The sequence below is a fragment of the Camelus dromedarius genome, chromosome 21, assembly GCF_036321535.1.
Source record: "Camelus dromedarius isolate mCamDro1 chromosome 21, mCamDro1.pat, whole genome shotgun sequence".
NCBI classification, from domain to species: Eukaryota; Metazoa; Chordata; class Mammalia; order Artiodactyla; family Camelidae; genus Camelus; species Camelus dromedarius.
The window spans coordinates 13,880,615-13,899,913 of record NC_087456.1 but is presented as its reverse complement, the minus strand read 5'-3'; the positions used below and the strand labels follow the sequence as shown (position 1 = coordinate 13,899,913).

Genomic DNA, 19,299 nt, shown 5'->3' with positions numbered 1-19,299 from the left:
ATACAGCTATATTTGTCCATTACTCCTCCACACAGCTAAAAAAATGCTGTAAACATGACTGTGTGTGTCACTGAGTCATGAAGTCAAGCTCAGTGATGAAAAAAACAATGATGATGATCAAAGAGCAGAAAACTAACGAGACGGCGCCTGAGCTGTTCCCACCTGTTCTTTCAGCTAAACTGATCTTATGACTGACAGGCTCCCCTTCCCGTGCACTCTTTTCTTAGAATAACTTAATCCTTTTTTACCTAGAGGTCCTGACCCTCAAGAAAGTGGGCAGACCCTCCTAAATTCCTCCATAACAAGAGGAAGTTCTTATTAAGATGAAGAGAAATGTAATACCCTGTGAAACGCCCTGATTGTTATTGTCTTTTCTGTTCCGTCCGGTTTTTCTATAAAACCTCAAGACCCCAGCCCCAAGACGGGCTCACAGTCTTTAAGGCACGAGCCCGCTGCGACAACCTTTGCAGGCAAAGCAGCAAAACTGCTCTTTTCTTTGCTCCCCAAACTCTGAGTTTGAATTCGCTTTTCAGGGTGCAGAGGCCAATTTCTCGGTAACAGCAGTGATTTGGGACTTGTTTTACTGCAGGCTCTGGTCGAGATGAAATTTACCCCTGCCTTAGAAAAAACTTCATGAGGTTTATGGATGGAGGAGAGAAGTAAGCAGCCTACAGGACAGCGAACATTAAATTACTTTTTTTAGCCACTGGACAACACCTACAACCAAACCTCACCCCGCAGACCCTGGGAAATCCCTGGCAGTTGAAGCCTGCGGAGGAGCAGGTGCATGCGCTTTCAAATTGAACATTTCCCTCCGAAACAATTTTACATCTTCACTTTGGTCAGAATGACACCCTTGCAATTTGTCTCTGACTTCTCTGAAGCCTACTGATTGGGAAGTCCAAAGGAAAGAAACAAGGAGCACGTTTTTAACTCTGTTCTCTCATAAAGGAACTGAGAAAAAGTAACACCACCGTTACTTCCAACGTACAACAGACGACAGATGTTACCGCCGGTGCTTTGTAATGAACACCAATCATATTAGATTCCCCGGTGACTGCTATTGCCCCAACTTCCACAGCACCCAGGTGATTAAACAGCAAGGAAAAGGATGGAACCAAAGTCATATAAATTCAACGATCTGAAAACTCAGAATGTTCCTAACAATATTCCTCATGTCAACATTCAGGCAACAAACCACGTAAAGACATCTTTATAATCTAATGGCATGAGTTCTAGAACACAGTCAGGCCTCTGCAGCCAAACATGAGTATTATTAACTCCTTGCCCAAGAAACATGTGACCTGTTCTAAATCTTAGAAGAAAATGCACCTTAATTGGTTACAGAAGAATTTTAAGAGATGACACTCTCTCATCCTCTTGGTTTTATTTTCCTGTAGACAAATAATCAAAAATCAAAGTGCCAATTTACTTTAGGTGAGTTATCCCAACTTCGGACTTGATAACTCAAACTTATCAGATATCACTTGAACAGATTCTTCCAATATTTATTGATTTCGTTCCTATTTCTAAACAAAGAACGTTTTTATACTATAAAACCTTGAACTTGAGGCAGGAAAGAAGTATGTTAATCTACCTTAGCCAAGTCTTATCTATTCAAAAAGGATTATTTTCTCTGTGCAAAGTTCTGCGCTAGGCTCGGGGAATATATTTTTTTGTAAAACAAAACAAAACAAACCCCAAAAACAAGCTATCTGGGGAAATAAGCCCTACCTTCATATGGGCAATAAACACAAATCTCAGGCAAAATGATTCAGCATCCAAATGGCCAGATGACACTGAATTGAGAGCAAGAAGCTACTCCTCAGACTGAGCTCTTTAAAGACACGGAAGTTAGGGACACTTTTAGAGGATATAGTCTTACCTCTGAATCCCCAGGATTGGTAGGATGCTCAATAAATGTAAATAATAAACTCTTGTAAAATAAAGTAGTAGCTAAATAAAACAAAGAGATCTGTGGGCTGAACTACTTAAGAGGAAGCTTCATAAAAAGAGATGCAATTTGAGCTGGATGTCTCTGGAGGATGAACAGACTTAGGGGAGAAGGCCTTCTCTGGGAAGGAGGCAGAGGGTACAGAAGGCGATCACGGGTGGACACAGGGAAGGATGAAGAATGACAAGCACCTTTGTGGGGGGCTGGAAAGACCACTCAGGTTGTGTTTAGGGTTTAAGAGAACAAGTAGCAAGGGTAACGCTCAGCGGGGTGGGAAGGGGACTGAACATGGAGAATCTGAGCAGTCAAGATCCTGTCCTGATGAAAACAGGGGTTGATGAAGGGCTCTGCGGGTATTCATAAGGATGCATTTCCAAAACTGAGTAGCGTTATTTATAGGAAAAGGTGACAAGGCCTGTCCAAAGAGCCGCTGGTAAAACAAGTTGCAGGAGTGAGACTATTCATTTAATAAGTATTCACTGAGGTAATGGAGTGCTGGGTCTCAGGCTAAGGGCTGGAGCTACGGAGTCGAGTAAGACCTGGTTCCTGCACTCAAGGAGCACGTACGACAAGGGAATTATGCACGAGGTGCTGTGGGTGCAAAGACACTCGCACATGTGTGCATGCGTGCATGCATGTACTGGGACTGCTGGAGTGAAGCTAACACCGCAGGGAAAGCAACCCAAACACCACTCCTGCTGCCCAGCCCTGACCCTGCAGTGGGTCCCCACCAGGGCCATTCTCCTACGAGCCACAGAAAGGTGGGGGCGGGCCATTTTCCCCCCTTCTCTGCACATGGGAAATGTTTAGTAGCTAGGTGTCTTGGAAGGCCTGAATATGAGCTGAAATCAATTAAATACTGAGTGAAATAAGCAGATTTTCAAAATCTCTACTCTTTGTGAGCCTGAAAGCTTTTAAGATTTTTTTTTTTAAAGTGATATTTAGAAATATTTACTCATGTGCACGAACAGACTAAATTTTATTAACTTTCAAAAAATGTCTACCCAAAGTGCTGCTACTTTTTTTCTTTTTAACAGACTTTATTCTTTTAGAGCAGTTTCAGGTTCACAGCAGAAGTGAGCAGAAAATGCAGAGAGTTCACACATGGCCCTCCCCACCCACACATATATACTCCCCTACCCTCAACATCCCTTGTCAACGTGGCATATTTGGTATAATCGAACCAACACGGCAAAGTGCTGCTGTTTTAACACAACGTAGGGATGTTACCATGTCCTTGACCTAAGTATTATCTGATCAAAGTTCTTCCTGAGTTTAGTGTAAGTCATGGACGAGGGTGTGTGACTAAATTTCTCAATCAACAGTTTTCTTTATGTCACACGTGGATTATCAGTTTCTCAAAGAAATAAAAGAAAAAGAAAATGCTCAACCCAAAACCTTACTGCCTTCAACAAAAAAATCTGCTGAAATGACAAAGTTCAAGGTACTACGGTGTCAACTAAAAACTGTCGCTTGCCATCTGCCTCTGCAAGGTTGAAGTCATGAGCCACTGTACTCGTTGACCTTCAACACACCCTGAAAGGTGTTCAGGGTGGAGATGGGGAACGAGGCACTCTGTGCTCTGGGAAAAACTGGCCTTCAGGTAGTTGCATACTTTCAGAGGATTTTATCAGCCCAGCTTCTTGTACCTTTTCATTATCTAGAAAAGCACTAAGATCACTAATAGAGACTTCTGCCCCTCGTGACTAGCAACAACCTTCTAACAAAACGTGTGCTTGATTGCACTTGTCCCCCTTCACCGAAATCACACGTACACTGACTTCCCCCCACCCCCGCCTCTTCGAAGCAGTTCCTCAGAGTATCTGAGATGCTGTCTCCCAGGCTACAGTCCTCATCTTGCCACTAATAAAACTTAACGTGCAGCTCTCATGTTGTGCTTTTTTTTACCCCAGCCAACAGTGGGTAAAACAAAGATGAATAAAACCTACTAGAATATAAGCCCCGTGGAGGGTGGGATTTTTGTTCCTTTTCTGCACAGCGGTTTCCCTAGGGACTCAGAACCCGGCAAGCGCTCCATCAATTTAATATCTGCTGAATACGTTAAAAACAGAATCCCTGCTCTCAGGGAGGCTACCATCTGCTCATAATTAAATACCTCTTAACTACTGAGGTTTGAAGAACATGTGAAGCTTTCGCTGTGAATAGCAATTGTCACTTGGCTACTGACTTGTGTAACTGACAGGTAAAAGATTTCTCAGGTGGCATATGGGTAAGGGTTTCCTGTACAAACATCACCAGGTGAGAAAAATCAACAAAATACGAGGCCAGGACCCACCTGCCCTGACGAGTCTTTCCTGGTGCTCACAGACTGAAAAGATCCTGTCTGAGATCTTTTCATTAAGTCGCAGATGGCGACATAGCTCTCTTCAAGTGCCAGGACACAAAATCCTTGAGATTTTTCATTTGGCTTGGATAAAAAACAGTGTCTTGTTGGTCAGCCAGATTTCCTCTCCACCTCCCTCCCCTAGGCTGCGACCATGACTCCCGGCCCTGGTGTGAAATTCGCTTCTCAGGGAGTCGGCCTTATTTTTTCTCTCCTCCGCGGTGACTCCAGATCCCCTGGGCACTGACCCACCGTGTGCATCACAGCGCACTTGCTGATACACACTGGCATCTCACCGATCACAGCAAGCATCCAGCCTGCCTTCGAGGGACTATCCACTTGCCAAAGATAAGCACTTGCCGATTCTCAGAGCTACTCCTCCTTTAAAAAGCTAACCCAATCCATTTTAGTAATCTACATGCAATATTTCCACTCGGTCATCTGAAACCTTCCACTTTGTCACCAGATTTTACATTAATAAATTGGCACGAGGACTTCCAGGCTATCTTTACATTTCTGATTGAAGAAAAATCTGAGACACACAGCTGGATGCTCAGCAAATGCATGAACTAGAAAGATAAGTTGTTTCCTGAACGCTCAAGACTTTGGGGTATTATTTTTCTGCTGCATTGCATCTCTCTGTCCTTCAGAGAAGTCTTGAAGAGATCTGATTTCCTTCTGTTCTATTGTGTTGGTGTGAACGCCTTTGCAATTGAAAAGGAGGCCTCCGAGGGTGGTAGGAACAGAGTCAGCAGAAGTTACACAGAGTGAGGTGTGTGGCTTTGTGACTGGTTAGAGCGCCCGTGCTAATGAGGCCAAGGTCACGGGTTCAGCCCCTGAAAAGGCAGTTACTTCAGTCTATTCCCTGCTGGAGGACTGCACCCCTAAACTACCAGAGATGTGCTAGAAGTCCAGAGATGTGAGGGTCGGGGATGCCAGTGGGAAAGCGATGGTGATGGAAAGAGGCTGAGAATGCAAATCAAATCCCTCGAGAGGGGACAGAGCCCTCTGGTCCCAGAACTAGCCGCTCTCCGGGGGAAGAAGAATGCTCCAGAAGCCACCTAGCCACTAGGCTGACCAGTTTCTTTTCAAACTGTCCTTGCACTGATCAGATAAAAGTATACCTTGAAGGGAAAAATATGATTACTTCACTCTACATCAGACATCCAAAAAACAGGGTGTGTGTGTGTGTGCACGGTGCAATGACTTTAGCTACTGATGGCTCCAATTATATCAGGGGTATTTATAATTAATCACTGCCTCCTTGGGAAACAGAAATAAAGTGGCATAAAATTATAATTATTTGTGTTTTCTTTATATTGACAAGAATAAGAAAGGGGATGTCAACCTCTGGCCAAAGAAGTAAGTCTCAAACACCAAAATCAAGAAGAAACTTTCTCTGCAATTCTCTATCTCACTCCATCACAGACGACTTCTCTGTCCCGGGTTCTCACCCATTCTGAGTTCTCCTGAAGACCAGCTGCTGCTGAACCACAGCCGTGAGCCCTCAACCTTCCTGAAGAAATTTAAGACATTTCTAAGCAGTTTTTAAAGAATCTTTGAACAGATAGTGTACGATCTGCTTGTCCTACAGGAATACTATCCAGGGACCCCCTAAATTGTATTTGTAAACCACCCCTATTTAACTTTGTACAGAGTTCTGAAGAATGGGCATGTCTGAGAAAAAAAAAAGGTGTGTGTGTGGGGGGGGTCATACTCTCATGCTGCCCTACCAGAGGGAACAGAAACAAACTCTTTAAATGTAGCTGTAAAGACCAAGGTGGAAAATGCATCTTAGTCCAAACATATTTAAAAATATTTCGAACGCACAAAAGGACCCAAGCCTTGTATTCTTTTTACATTTCACCATGTTATATAAACATCTCTGAACCCATAGCAACATAAGATATAGATCCCAGACAGCTGAATCAATTCATTTGTTGAACTTTCAGAAACAATGCATTAATCTGTTAAATTATCTATTGGGGGAGGGGATAGTAAAAGAAAACAGGTGATAAAAATCACATTCTCTCGAGGAGGACTCAGAGAATTAAGCCCCATGTCCAGGTGTGAACCACACCAGTGATTCAGGTCAAAAGGGGCAGGGAAGGAAAACTACACTCAGAAAAGACGTGGTTCCCTCCATGAAGGGCACAGAGGCTGGCCCTTAGAAGGCACTCAATAAATACCTGACCCCAAAAATGCGAAACTCAACAAAATGACTTGACCTGTCCAATACTCAGTTTCTTCCTACTTAAATGGGCTGAGGTCCTCTCTACACAAGCCAAAAATCAAGATCAAAAAATAAGAATGTATCTGGAAACGCTCTGTGAGCTGCCGAGAGCACCATGACTTGAAGGAATGTCATTTTATATGGGCCCTTCAAATTTTTTTTGATTGCGAGGATTTTGTGCAATTGCTCCTGGGAGGGAAAGCTGTTAGATGGTGGTTTTCACTCCCCAGGGTTTGAATTTCACTTCAGGATATCCTGCTGCTTTTCTTCCTCTTTCATCTCAAATCCGTTGCAGCTTGGTCACTGAGCCCCAATCAGCTCTAAAAGAAATTATGCTTCCCAGATATGAAAAATGTGTGCGTTCAGGCACTTGGCACATCGGAAGTCTTACAGAACTGCTCGATGCCACAGCGGAAAGAATCACACTAAAACCAAAGGGCAGAGGAGCCACGGTATCTTTGCTAGGTGGAATATTCTGTTTTCCTCCATTTCTCTTTTCAAACATTTGTTTAATCCCAGGGTGAAAGAATGTTAAAGTTATCTAAACACTTCAAAGCTAGAAAAGGCACTTAAAAAAAAAAAAAAAAAGCTTTACCTGTGTAGGTTCACCAACATCGTTTCTATCAGGTTTTGAAACATACTGAAAACTGATCCCAGATACCCATGATGCTGGGGTCCCCAAGATTGAGAACTGCTGCTTTTAACTCTGGGTCAACATGCTCATCTGAATGGTGACTCCACTGGCCAACAAGTTCCATTATTTCCCTCCCACTCCTCCCCCACCCGACCCCACCACCATAAAAAAGGTCCCTGAAATCAGAATATTTTACCACACTTTTTAACATTTAGCCAACGGAGCTCTTCAAAAACAAGTATGTACCAGGGAGACACCAGGCCAAATCTGACAGCTCCCTAAGAGTTAGGGCGGTGCTGAGCACTTGACCTTCACTATCTCAGGATGAGCTCAGCAAGGGGGTGTTAATGTGCACACTTTACAGATAAAGGAACCTGAGAGTTCGGAGAGGTTAATAATTTGGCTCGAGACAAACCATCGGGAGAGGAGGAAGCCAGAATTCAAACCAAGTCATTCTGGCACCAAAGTCCCTCCTCTGCAGTCCCTAAAAGAATGAAAAGGTTGAAGTATTGAAATGTTGAAAGTGGCAACACAGTATCTCATTATCAAATATAAGGATGGCTGAACTTCATGTTCTTTAATGTAATTTTTTAAAGGAAATCTATTGTGTGTATATTTTCATCTTCCTACTCATTTCCTCAAAAATCCATGTAAAAAGATGGAGAGAATCCTTTATTAAAGCTTGTGTCCAATTTTCCACTCAGAAAGCAAGATAATTTGAGTTCTCTGAAGCCATTTCTCTCCTTAGAGCCTCTCCACTTCTCAGAATATTCTTGGAATACGCAGAGTCACAGCAGCCCTGCTGACATCACCCTCTTCCGAGAGCAGCCCTGGCAGTCAGGCCAGGCCAGAGCTGTTTCAGAGAAACTTACGCCCAGCATCAAGAGTCAGGGCTCTTAAACTGACTAAGATCAACTCAAGATTACCTCCGACTGGTAACACACTAGGAAAGTGACGAACACTGCTACAGAAAAAGTCTGGAGGACATTACATCTTCATAACTGCTGAAACAGAACGTCTCAATCACAGTGTTCTGCTCATGCAAACATTGTAATATTTAAATCAACCACACCGAGTGAGCCAGACAGAATATAAATTCCCTGAAACCAAGTTCCAACAGCCCTCTTCCAAGGAGGCCAAGTGAGCCTTCCTACTTTGCCCCCATACCCTGAACAAACTAACAAGAAAGACAACATTCCTGCTCTTAAGTGACCCATGAGCCAAGAGAACAAAAGATCAATAAAAGATCTGCCCACCTGAGGAACTGCACACACAATGAATATTCAGATGGAACACAGGGTTACAGACTTTGCCCTTTCTGAGACAATACCAAGTGTTGAGATACGTCAAATACCAAGTGAGATACAATTTAAAAAAAAAAAAGTGCCACAAAAAGTTGGCCAATGGCCAAGGGAGGGGTGTGTGTGTGCTGTGTGTACATGAAATACATCTGAGAGGTCTCAAAGACAGCTCCCAACTAGAAGACATTTATATTCTTAGGAGCTGCCTTCTAGCAGCTGAGGCAAGATATATATCTCCCCAAGTGTCACCCACCGAACTGAGAAAATGTGATACAAATATAAAACTCCCAGAAACAAATCTTTGTCTGAATTGCTCTGGCAGTATGCATCCCACGCTGCTGTGATCTAAGACTTCCCGTTATTTTTCAAATTACAGAATACACTTATTCCTGAAAAAAAACACTTATTTTACTTCAAAATAAGGCAAACCTTGATACAATGTGACAGGGAAAATCTCTAGTGGCTCATTTATCTTTAAGCAGTATTATTTAAACTTCTGTCACAAGAAACAATAAGGAGTAGTTTTCTTTTTATGAGGGGGAGGGGAAGTTGTAGGTTTTGCTGTATGCTGCAGCATTTGAGAATTCTGCTCCTACCCGCTGGGGAAACCATGAGAACCTACATGTGTTCCTCTAGTACAGTCAGACACATTAATCTCCCCTTGGTCATATACAAACAGTTGACAGAGGAGATGTTGCTAAATCTGTGATCTTACCACTACTTCTAAACTAATTGGTCTTAACAGAAATCATAGAGTACAAAGGTATTTCTAATTTCACAGGTATCATAGTGTTATTATTTCTTGTGTATTATTTTAGTTGATTTCCAATGAGTCCTTGGGGAGAGAGAAGAAACTGTAGTGTAGATACATATATATGCACAATAGAAGCACTTTGCTGTATACCTGAAACTAACAACATCGTAAATCAACTATACTTCAATAAAAAACAAACAAACAGAAGTTCACCTAAGCCAAACAGGGAAAAGTAGAGGGAGGTCCCATCTCAATATAGGGGGCAGCCCTGGTGAGGGGTCTAAGGCAACAGTTAGTGACACTAATCAGTGTCATTTAGAAACAGCAAAAACAAAGGCAAACTTCGCCACTAAGGCAGGGCGCTGTGTGAAGTTGCATCTGATGGTATATTCTTGTTCTGTGCTAATGTCGGGAAGGCGGAGGCAGTAGTAATGCGGTTAGGAGGATCATAGCGAAAGAGAAGCATCTCTCAGCTCTGCTTCTCCACTCCGAATCCAGATGGATTTGATCTTTAATTCACTGGAGAAGTGGGCTGATAACTATTACCTGAGTACCTACTATGTGCCTGGTACCGCAGTCTTCTCCCACGCAAGGAACGCCAGCAATCACCAGGATCCCTGATGGAGGGAGGTCCCTTCAGTGCTGGGTGACCTTGCTTTGCTCCCGCCACTCCAGACACCCACACTGCTTCAGACTCTGAGCCACAGCAAGGCTCAGAAGATCAAGGGACCAGACACAGCAGCCTTTTTAACTTTGGGAAAACCCAATGCTCACTTCACTCAAACGTCGCAAAGTGGTGCCATGACCCTTTAGCTCTTGGCTCACCAATTCAAAGAGCCACATCACATACAGCCCTTAAGCTGCCCACGGCATGATTCTGTGTCTAGTTTCTTTCCAGGTCCCCCCAAGCGGAAGGCAGCTCTGGCAGGGAGTCTGGGCAAGATTACTATAGTATTTAGCTTTTGTCTCTTCTTTTGCTCTGTCTTATCGTGGAATAAGACGAACACATCTCGGAGATTGAGTCCTTCAGCATATGTTGGGCTTGAGACTCATACTCAAAAGGTACCTGCAGTACCTCAGGTGGGCTTAATCTAGCCCAGGTATCTCCATTTCAATGATGAAGAAACTGAGGTTCAAAGAAAGTAAAGCAGAGTCCTGGAAGGCCGTGTACAACTTAACTCCAATGCCATACTTCCTGCCTCAGTAATTTTACTGAGCACTTAACAAGGCAAGAAATGGGCATAACTTAAGGCACCAGATTTCATTTTCTAACTACAGGTATGAATATATATTCACAGTCACACTTTCTCTCTGTGCATTAGTTTCCTCGCCTGTAAAATGGAAAGAGGGTTGTATCGATGATTTCAAATGTGCCTTTCAGGTCTGAAGCTGTCATAAGGCTTGAAGATTTAATTACGCGTTGATGTATGCAATACAAATGCATATATACGAACACAGACATCTATACGTGATATGCTACAATTAAATACCAGTTGCAACCATACGTTTTGCCTCATCCCCCAGCAACCATATTTTTCCAATTCCAAATCAGGGCTAGATACGTCCCACCTGGGCAGCCCCTCAGAATCCCTCTGGCTTCTCTCCAAATACCAAGTGCAGACAGTAAGAAGAAAGTGGAGGAGCCACGTACTTTACATGAAATATTAGGTGTCATTAAGTTCCCTGGAGGAAACGGCAAGTCTGCGGCAGAGCCAGGCTGTGGGGCACAGAACACACCGCAGGAAGCACAAGTTAAAGGTGACCGGCTCTGACTGCGCGAACCTGGGGCCCCGCTGGCAACGCACCTCGTGGGCAGCGCCCGTGCTGGGAGCGAGCCTGGCTCCGAGCCCGCGTTTGAGGGCAGAACCCCGCCCTCACTGGTTTGCACATCGCACATCCTGCTGGGGCAACTCGGAAAACGTGCGGGCGATGGGCGTGCAGAGGGAACTTGGCTCGTCTTTCCTAACGCACGTGGCATAGCCATGCCTGGGGTTCAAAGGCGCCGCCTGCCCCGCCACCCCACCCCACCCCCAGCTCCAGGCGCTAGGACCCCGCGCGCCGCGCGCACTTCCTCCCGCCGCGGTCCGCTCGCCCGCCCGCCCCCGCGGCGCCCCCGGCTCCCGCCCGCCGCCCTACCTGGCGAAGCAGAACTCGCAGTGGTTGCCCCGCTCATTGACCGTGAGCACGTAGGCGTAGGCCGGGCAGGAGAAGAGCAAGTCCCCCACCTGGAAGGGCTGCAGGGCCTGCAGCCCCCGGCCCTTGCCCGGGCTGCAGAAGCGCTCCAGAGCGCCGTCGCCCTCGGCCCTCATGCTGGCGGCGGGGCTGGCGCAGAGCGGGCCGGGCTGGCGGAGCCCGGAGCGCCGGCTCCCCGCGAGCTGTTATTGGAGAAGCGTCACCCAGAGCCGCGGGGGGCGGGGTGGGGAGCCGCCCGGCGGACGCGGAGGCGGCGGCGGCCACCGCTCCCCGGAAGGGACGGCGGCCCCGCCTGGCCCTCGCGCGCCCCCGGGAGGCGGGGTAAGACCCGGCGGCCCCGCCCCGCGCGCGGGACCCTGCGCGGCTGCCCCGCACGCGCCCGGGGCCGCTTCCGGTGTGGCCGCCGCCGGGAGCTGCAGCCCAGGCGGCTCCTGGAAGGAGGGCGGGAGGCGTCTGCGCCTCCGCGGGTGTCTCCACGGAGAGCGCGGGACGCTGCCCGCTTTCCGGTGGGCGGGATGGGGTTGCCCAGGGGGCCAGGTATCCGACGCCTCCCCCAGGCCGGGCGGTAGGATGGCCCGCCCGCTCTTAGTTAATCGAAGCAGGGGGCCAAGATGTTTCTCAGCCTTGTCTTCCTATGCTCTTGTCAAGGAGTCTTCCGGGAACACCGAAGAGAAACCGCTGTAGGAAAGTTTGATGTGCTGCCGGTTAAAGGGTGCGTCCCCAGGGTTAAAGGTTTTTAACCCCTGGGAGGCTTTAAACCTTCTAGGGAGTGTTTCAAGTATTCATTGCGAACCTACTCTCCCCCCTGCTCCTTCAGTGGAAGTTAATTACGTGGACGGAAAAGGAAATGCTCGCTGAGAGCCTCTGCATACAGGGAGCGACGGTGCGAAGGAGGCTGCGGAGGAGGCGGGAGGTAACCTTGCCGTCCAGGATCTTAAGACTTGTTGGAGTCAACGCTGTGCTGTAGCCAGAACACACGGCTAGAATTTACGGTGGTTCTAATCGGTTTGACCACTCTGTCATCTTAGAAAAGTCAATTAGGTTATGAGTCACATGGACGATTTAAACATGTAAAGCTCATAGAACAGTGCTTAGCACATAAGTCCTATACACTTACATGCAACTGGAGTTTTTCGTATGAGAAAGGATAACCTGATCCACATAGGATTGTGTAAAGGCTGAAATTGATGTGCACGCATTAAGGGCTGAAAGTGTGGAGAGAGAACTGAGCAGAAAACACTAATACTTAAAACTCAAGTTTGATCTCAAAATATGTTGCATGTGTAAGCTCAGGACTAGTTCAGCAAGGGAAATGTGAATGTGATTTGGAGTATGTCATGAGATTAGTAGAATTTTTGACACTTCAATAAAATTCCTAAAATGAATAAGCCTCTCTAGACTTCCAGTAAAGAAAAATACATCGTGGATACTCTCATTTTAAGAAGCATTCACTGAGCTCCCACTATGGCCAGTCACTGGGATAGAAAGATGGACATACTAGGCCTGGGTCTTTGCATTCGCACATTCACAATGCAATAATAATTACCATTAGTTACTGAATATTATGGGCCAGGCATTGTGCTAAGCTCCATAAACACATTATCCCATTTAATCTGTAATTCCAACTGCCCAATGAGTTAGGAGTTATGGCTCCCATTTCCAAAACTAGGAAACTAAGATTCAGAAAGAATCATTTCCAGGGCTACACCACTGAATTGCAGAATTTGGTTTCAGCCTCCCACCAGTCTGAATTTGAGGCCTGTGCTCTTAGCCCAAACATCCTTCTGCAAATATAGACAGCTCTCTGAGATAAGTGTTATTATGGTGGCTTGTACAAAGTGTTCTGCGGGAACACAGGCGGTAAGTGAGAAACAGCCTGGGGAATGAGAATTTGGTCAAGGCAGGTGACACGTTCCAGTAACATTTGAGTGGAGCCTAAAAGATGAAAGGGACTTTGCAAGTGCAGGAAGGGGAAATAGTTTTCTGGGCTGCGAGAATTACATGAAAGAAATAGCAGTGTGTAGTTGCAGCTGCGTAAGGAGTTCTGAGCGGAGCATGAGTCCTCAGGGAGAGGGCAGGAGCAGTGGAAGGGCATCGTCTCAAGAGGTGAGTTTTGTCCCAGAGGTGGTGTGGGAGTTGCTGGAGGTGTGTAAGCAGAGGGGAGCCACGATCATTCCCCTGTTTTAGACAGTTCTGCTGGCAGCTTTGCAGATAGACTGGAAGGGGAGAGGACTAGGCATAGGACCACCAGTGAAGGGAGCACAATTTGCAGTCTTTTAAATAAGAGTTGAGGAAAGCTGGAATCAGGGTATTGGCATTAGGGAAAAAGGTAAACATGTCGAGGGCAGTTCCAATTTCTTGCTTGGCATATGGCTTCTCCACGTGTGGAGATATACGGCAGGCGGGTAACAGGGCTGGCTTTCTGGCTTTAGGCTGGTCAATCTTGTAGGCTTAAGACAGAAACCATAAATATCCTAGAATTTGGGGAATTGAAGAGGCATTTTTGCTAATGAGGGAAGTGAGGACCTATGAAGCTAAATAACTTCCCGAATAAGCCAGTGACAGAGCTAGTGTGAGAGTCCATGACATAAGTCATTCAACTTTTAAATACTTATTCCATCACTATGTTCCAACAACAGTGATAAAGGCTGGTGATATAACAGTAACACACACACCAAAAAGAAAGAAAGAGAAAAAAGAAACCTGACTTATCCCGTCCTCACAGAGCCTTGTACAGTCTGGCAGAGGAAGCTGACATTAATCAGATAATCACGTAAATAAACACAAACTGTCAACAGTCTCAAGTGCTAGGGCAGTGCTTAGTGCTTAAGGGATATGACCAGGTCTGGCAATGCTTTTCAGAGAGAGTCATGCCTGAACGAAGATCCAAAGGATCAGTAGAACTTAAGAGAAGGGGGAGGCGGGGACGGTATAGCTTAGTAGTAGAGTGCATGCTTAGCATGCACGAGGTCCTGGGTCCAATCCCTAAAACCGCCATTAACAATAAATAAATAAATAAATAAATAAACTTAATTACTCCCACCCCCAATTTTTAAAGTGGGGGACAAGCATTCTAAGCAGAGGGAACAGCATGTGCAAAGTTCCACTGGTAAGAAGTATGACCTGTATGCAAGGGTGACTAGAGCAGGGCTAGAGGGAAAGTGTTGTTCTAGGTTATTTTAGGAGGCAAGTAGCTCTCGTTGAATAACCTATAGGAACTACTCTGACCAAAAAAGCCTCCGGCAGATGCCAGACTATGTTAAATGAGCTTTAAGCCTGTCACAATGCCTAGATTGATTCTGACCATCCTGTCTTATTACAGATGGATATTACATGTTAATGAAAGAATTTTCTCAAACCTCAAAAGTTTCTGAATAAACACCTACCTAGACAAATCTTGGAGAAATTTGTTTTTTAACTTTCTGATTTCTGGGGGCTCTAACCAGCACAAAGATGTACAGATGGACGTAGACATAGATAAGCAATTCTAAACAGTAAACAATTGACTGTTTCAAGGATTAACCATGCAAAGTCGTCTACTTGTTTACTTTTTCATTGCAAGTAAGTTTCCCCTCTTTCATTAAGAAAGGTTTCCAAAAGCTGAGCAAAACAATAGTCTAACTGCTGGGTCGTCTTTCCAGGGGAGTGGTGGCTGGAGCAGGCTTATTGTCCTGGTGAAGGGGACTGTGATTTAGGAACACTGGAAAAGAAACAGCCTCATTTCAGAAAAATGCCTGCACTGAACTCAAGTGGCTCGAGGTGGAGAAACGGTCCACTAAGCAACAGCCATGAATTTAGGAGCTTAAATTACGAAGAAAACTATGTTTAAAATACACTGCCAAGAAATGGCAGCGCACCAGCCCAAGCCGACCGATGACAGCACCCTTGATGCAGCTCGTGCTTGTCAGTCTGTCACCCCGCATTCTCACATTCCGTGAAAGTCACCTTCCAGCTGCCAGGGCCCCTCCACCTCTTCCACTGCCTTCCACCCCATGGCTCAGAAGACATGGGGTTTGAACAGAGGGTTTTGGTTACTTTTCTTCATCGCAGCTCAGAAGAAGCCATGCGAGGCTGAAGGCCCCCTTTGCTTAAATTTCCCTAACCTAGATGTTGATCTGATTCATAAGTAAAAGGTCCTTCCAACCACAGATTAGCACAAGAAAGAAACAGCTCTGGCCTGGGGAAATAAAGCCTCAGCAAAGAAGGAATACCAATGAAGATGGACAGAGGACTCCTAGCCTCTGTTGCTATACCTCTATATGTATTTCATTTATTTGATTACACATTCTGTGCTTACCCTGTGATAGACACTGGCACCCAAAGGTGAAAAGACCAACACACATGCAAACAGTTATGCAATAGCTGAGTAATGGCACCCAAAGATATTAGCCTCAAATCCCTGAAACCCGTCAATGTTACTTTTAGTGATTTAACAGAGTCTTACAGATGTGTTAAATTGAGGATCTTGAAAGGTGTGATTAGCCTTTATTATCCAGGTGGGCCCTCAGTGCAATCACAGGAGTCCGCACACATCTCCAGACAGACACAGAGATTGGAGGGGTGACCACAGACCCGGGAATGTGGAGCAGCCACCAGAAGCTGGAAGAGGCAAGGAACAGATTTCCCCCCACAGACTCTGGAAGGAGTGTGGCCCTGCTCACAGCTTGATTTCAGCCCTTTGATACTGATTTCAGACTTCTAGCCTCCAGAACAATGAGAATAAATTTCTGTTGTTTTAAGTCCCCCAGATTGCAGTAATTTGTCACAGCAGCCGTAGGAAATTAAGACAAATTGTAACATAATATAAGTTTTAAGAGGGGGATGAACAAAGTGTAGTAGAAAGGCTTCAGAGGACCTGACATTTTAGTTCCTTCTAGAAGGAAGACTAAAGATTGACCAAATGAAAGAAGGGCCCCCTAAATGGGATTAAGAACCTGAAGGTGTAAATTCACTGGGATAGGAGGAAACCTGGCAATCCAGGAAAATATTTTTCTTTTATTTAACAAACACTGGCATAGCTTTTACCACATACCAGGTACACTTTTTGCAGCACTGTTTACAATAGCTAAGACATGGAAACAACCTGAATGTCCATCGACATATAACTAGATAAAGAAGATGTGGTATATTTATATAATGGAATACTACTCAGCCATAAAAAAGAATAAAATAATGCCATTTACATCAACATGGGTGGACCTGGAGATCATTATTCTAAGTGAAGTAAGCCAGAAAGAGAAAGAAAAATATATGATACCACTGATATGTGGAGTCAAAAAAATAAAAAAAGGCATAAATGAACTTACAAAACAGAAACATACTCACAGACATAGAGAACAAACTTATGGTTACTGGAGAGTAAGAGGGTAGGAAGGGATAAATTGGGAGTTCGAGATTTGCAGATACTAACTACCATGTATAAAACAGATAAACAACGAGTTTCTTCTGTCTAGCACAGGGAACTATATTCAGTATCTTGTAGTAACCTGTAATAAAAAAAATATGAAAAGGAATATATGTATGTGTATGTATGACTGAAACATTATGCTGCATACCAGAAATTGACACATTGTAAACTGACTATATTTCAATTATATATTTACATATATGTGTATATATATCTCCTCACCTAATGCTCCTAACAACATTTTATAGGTGAAGACACTGAATCACCACAAATAACTTGTCCAAGTGAACAGTGGGGCGAGGGCTCAAAGCAAGCTACGTGAAATGAGTCCGTGCTCTGGACCATTGCATCGCACTGCCCTCCTGTTTGGCCCAAGCCACAGGCCTCGGTGAGAGATCTTGGGTGAAGCTGGACCAGCAGGAGTGGCCCCGTGGGAAGGGTTCTATCGGGTTGTGTGCACAGGATTAAGATGCACTGTGTGGCACGATGGAGCCAGAGGAGAAATTTGGCTGACACGATCCAGTTGTTGCTTCAGAAAGGTCATTTTCATGGCTCGATATAGGATAAATTATAGGCGGGTGAGGACAGACAGAGAAATAAAGGAGTCCAGGGCAACTGATAGCCTCTTCTGGAGATCCTGCCCCCGGCAAGTCGGGCCGACAGGGCGGGGAGCCTGTCACCCTGTGCTTCGGACCTCCGTCCTCCCCACGTCCACCTGGCGGATTGGCGCTTTCCCCTCCAGTCACCTTCCAGCTCCAGGCTGGCTCAGTGGCCAGGAAGGCTATGACACTTCAGACCTGCCCTGGGAGAAGGAGGAAGAAAAGGAGGAAGAGTTGGAGGAGGAGGAGGAGGAGGAGTAAGATGATGCAGAGATTGAGGATACCGATGTGTCCCCAGGGAAGGAGACCTCTGCCAATCAAATAAAGAGGCCGGCGCCCCGGGAAGCAGACAAGCATTGCCAAGGAAAAAAAAGTGGAAAAAGAAGAGGAGGCAGTGAGATACAGTCTTAAAGACAGGAGCCCTGTGGGAAAGGCCAAAACCACACTGAGACCTAAAAAGCCAGGATCCAAGAAACCAGGAGCCAGGAGCGGCCCGGCTGCAGAGAGGAGGGAGGGCCACAAGACCACCGTGCTGGGTCTGAATGTGATGGCCATGTTGGGGGCACACAAGAGCCCCTCACCCCAACTCTCCGTTTCAGCAAGAGCTGGAGGGAAGAGTCCCAACCTCAGGGCCACAATAACGTTTGCTTTGCTAGGAAAAAAATAAAGAAAGAAAGAAACATTGTGCATGAAGGGAGAAATGAAAGGGAAATGTGAGCCATGGAAAAATCGGTCCGGGGGCAGCTGACATCAGTTCTGCCCAATCCCATCCAAGTTCACTTATGTCCTGTGAGCATTCCACAAACAAGATCCTGTTATATCTTCCTTCCCTGTATTTCTTGTCCATCTCACTCCATTTCTGTCCGTAGGCCACTTGGCCCTGCTGGTTTCATTTCTGGATTATTACCATAGCAGTAGTATTTTGTGACAGCCGAAGACCACACACAGCTCTACATTCCCCTCTCAACCCCTCCCGCGACCTCCTCTTCAGTCAGTGGCAGTGACCCAGAGAAGAAATAATATCGCAGAGCATGAGTGGGGAGACCCTTGGGCTTCAGGAGCCTAGGATCTCGGGAGCCTCAGGGCTGCAGTCATAGCAAATCCACGATGATGCAGGAGCAAGGCCTCCTTCTGCCCAGGAAAGACCCATCAGGACTCGGGTAAGAGGGGGAGTTGGAAGGAAAGCCAGAAGGAAGCTGGGGTATTTATCTGAGAAAGGAGAATACACCTTAGTTTCCTTCCAGGCTGAACCCTTGAGGAGCCGAATAACTCAACAAAAACCTCCACAGGTCTGAGAGGATTGAGAGCAGAGATTACCTATGTCCTCGTCTCCTGGAGACCCCAGAATTAGCAGTGTCCTAGGAAAGGATGCATAGGAGAAATGACTAGACCTCCCAGAGGTCTCCCACGGGAAGCAAAAGAGTAGGTTTTCATGCACCCAAAAGGGGCCCTAAAGTAGACAAGTGAGCCGTCCAAGAAGCCACTGGGGATGAGAACAAGGGACAGCCCAGCAGAGACTGGACTGATGAGCAAGGACCAGGGGTTCTGCTTCCTGCCAAACACGTCATGCCTTAGCATCACAGTGCCACCCAAACACTAGGGACAACCCAGGAAGCTGACCTGACATTTCTACCAGCCAGGGAATATGAAGGCTCATAGTGAAAATTGTTCCAGTTCCTGAAACATGTGCATTTATACATGAGCTCCATCTCTCTGGTCTCTCCCTACTCTGTGTACCTTAGTGACTGCTGTCAAACACATTGTCTTCAAGTAACTGCTTTAATAATAAAACTTTCTGTTGAAGAACTTCAGTTGCTCTTTATTGGGTATCTCACCAAGGACAAGCTCTTCTCTCTGGCTTTAAAAACCCTACCTCTAAC

General features: G+C 45.7%; 1 protein-coding gene across 2 annotated transcripts in view; it reads right to left on the bottom strand.

Annotated features, from left to right (window-relative positions):
• Positions 1–11,684, bottom strand: part of SMYD2 (SET and MYND domain containing 2) — a 51,502-nt gene extending 39,818 nt beyond the window's left edge. The window contains exon 1 of one of the 2 annotated variants that reach the window (XM_064477185.1): positions 11,357–11,684. In XM_064477185.1, coding sequence (XP_064333255.1) covers positions 11,357–11,529 — 173 coding nt within the window. In that variant the 5' untranslated portion in view covers positions 11,530–11,684. The remainder of the gene's footprint in view (positions 1–11,356) is intronic. The other variant, XM_064477186.1, reaches the window with a different exon arrangement.
• Between the last annotated feature and the right edge of the window lie 7,615 nt (positions 11,685–19,299).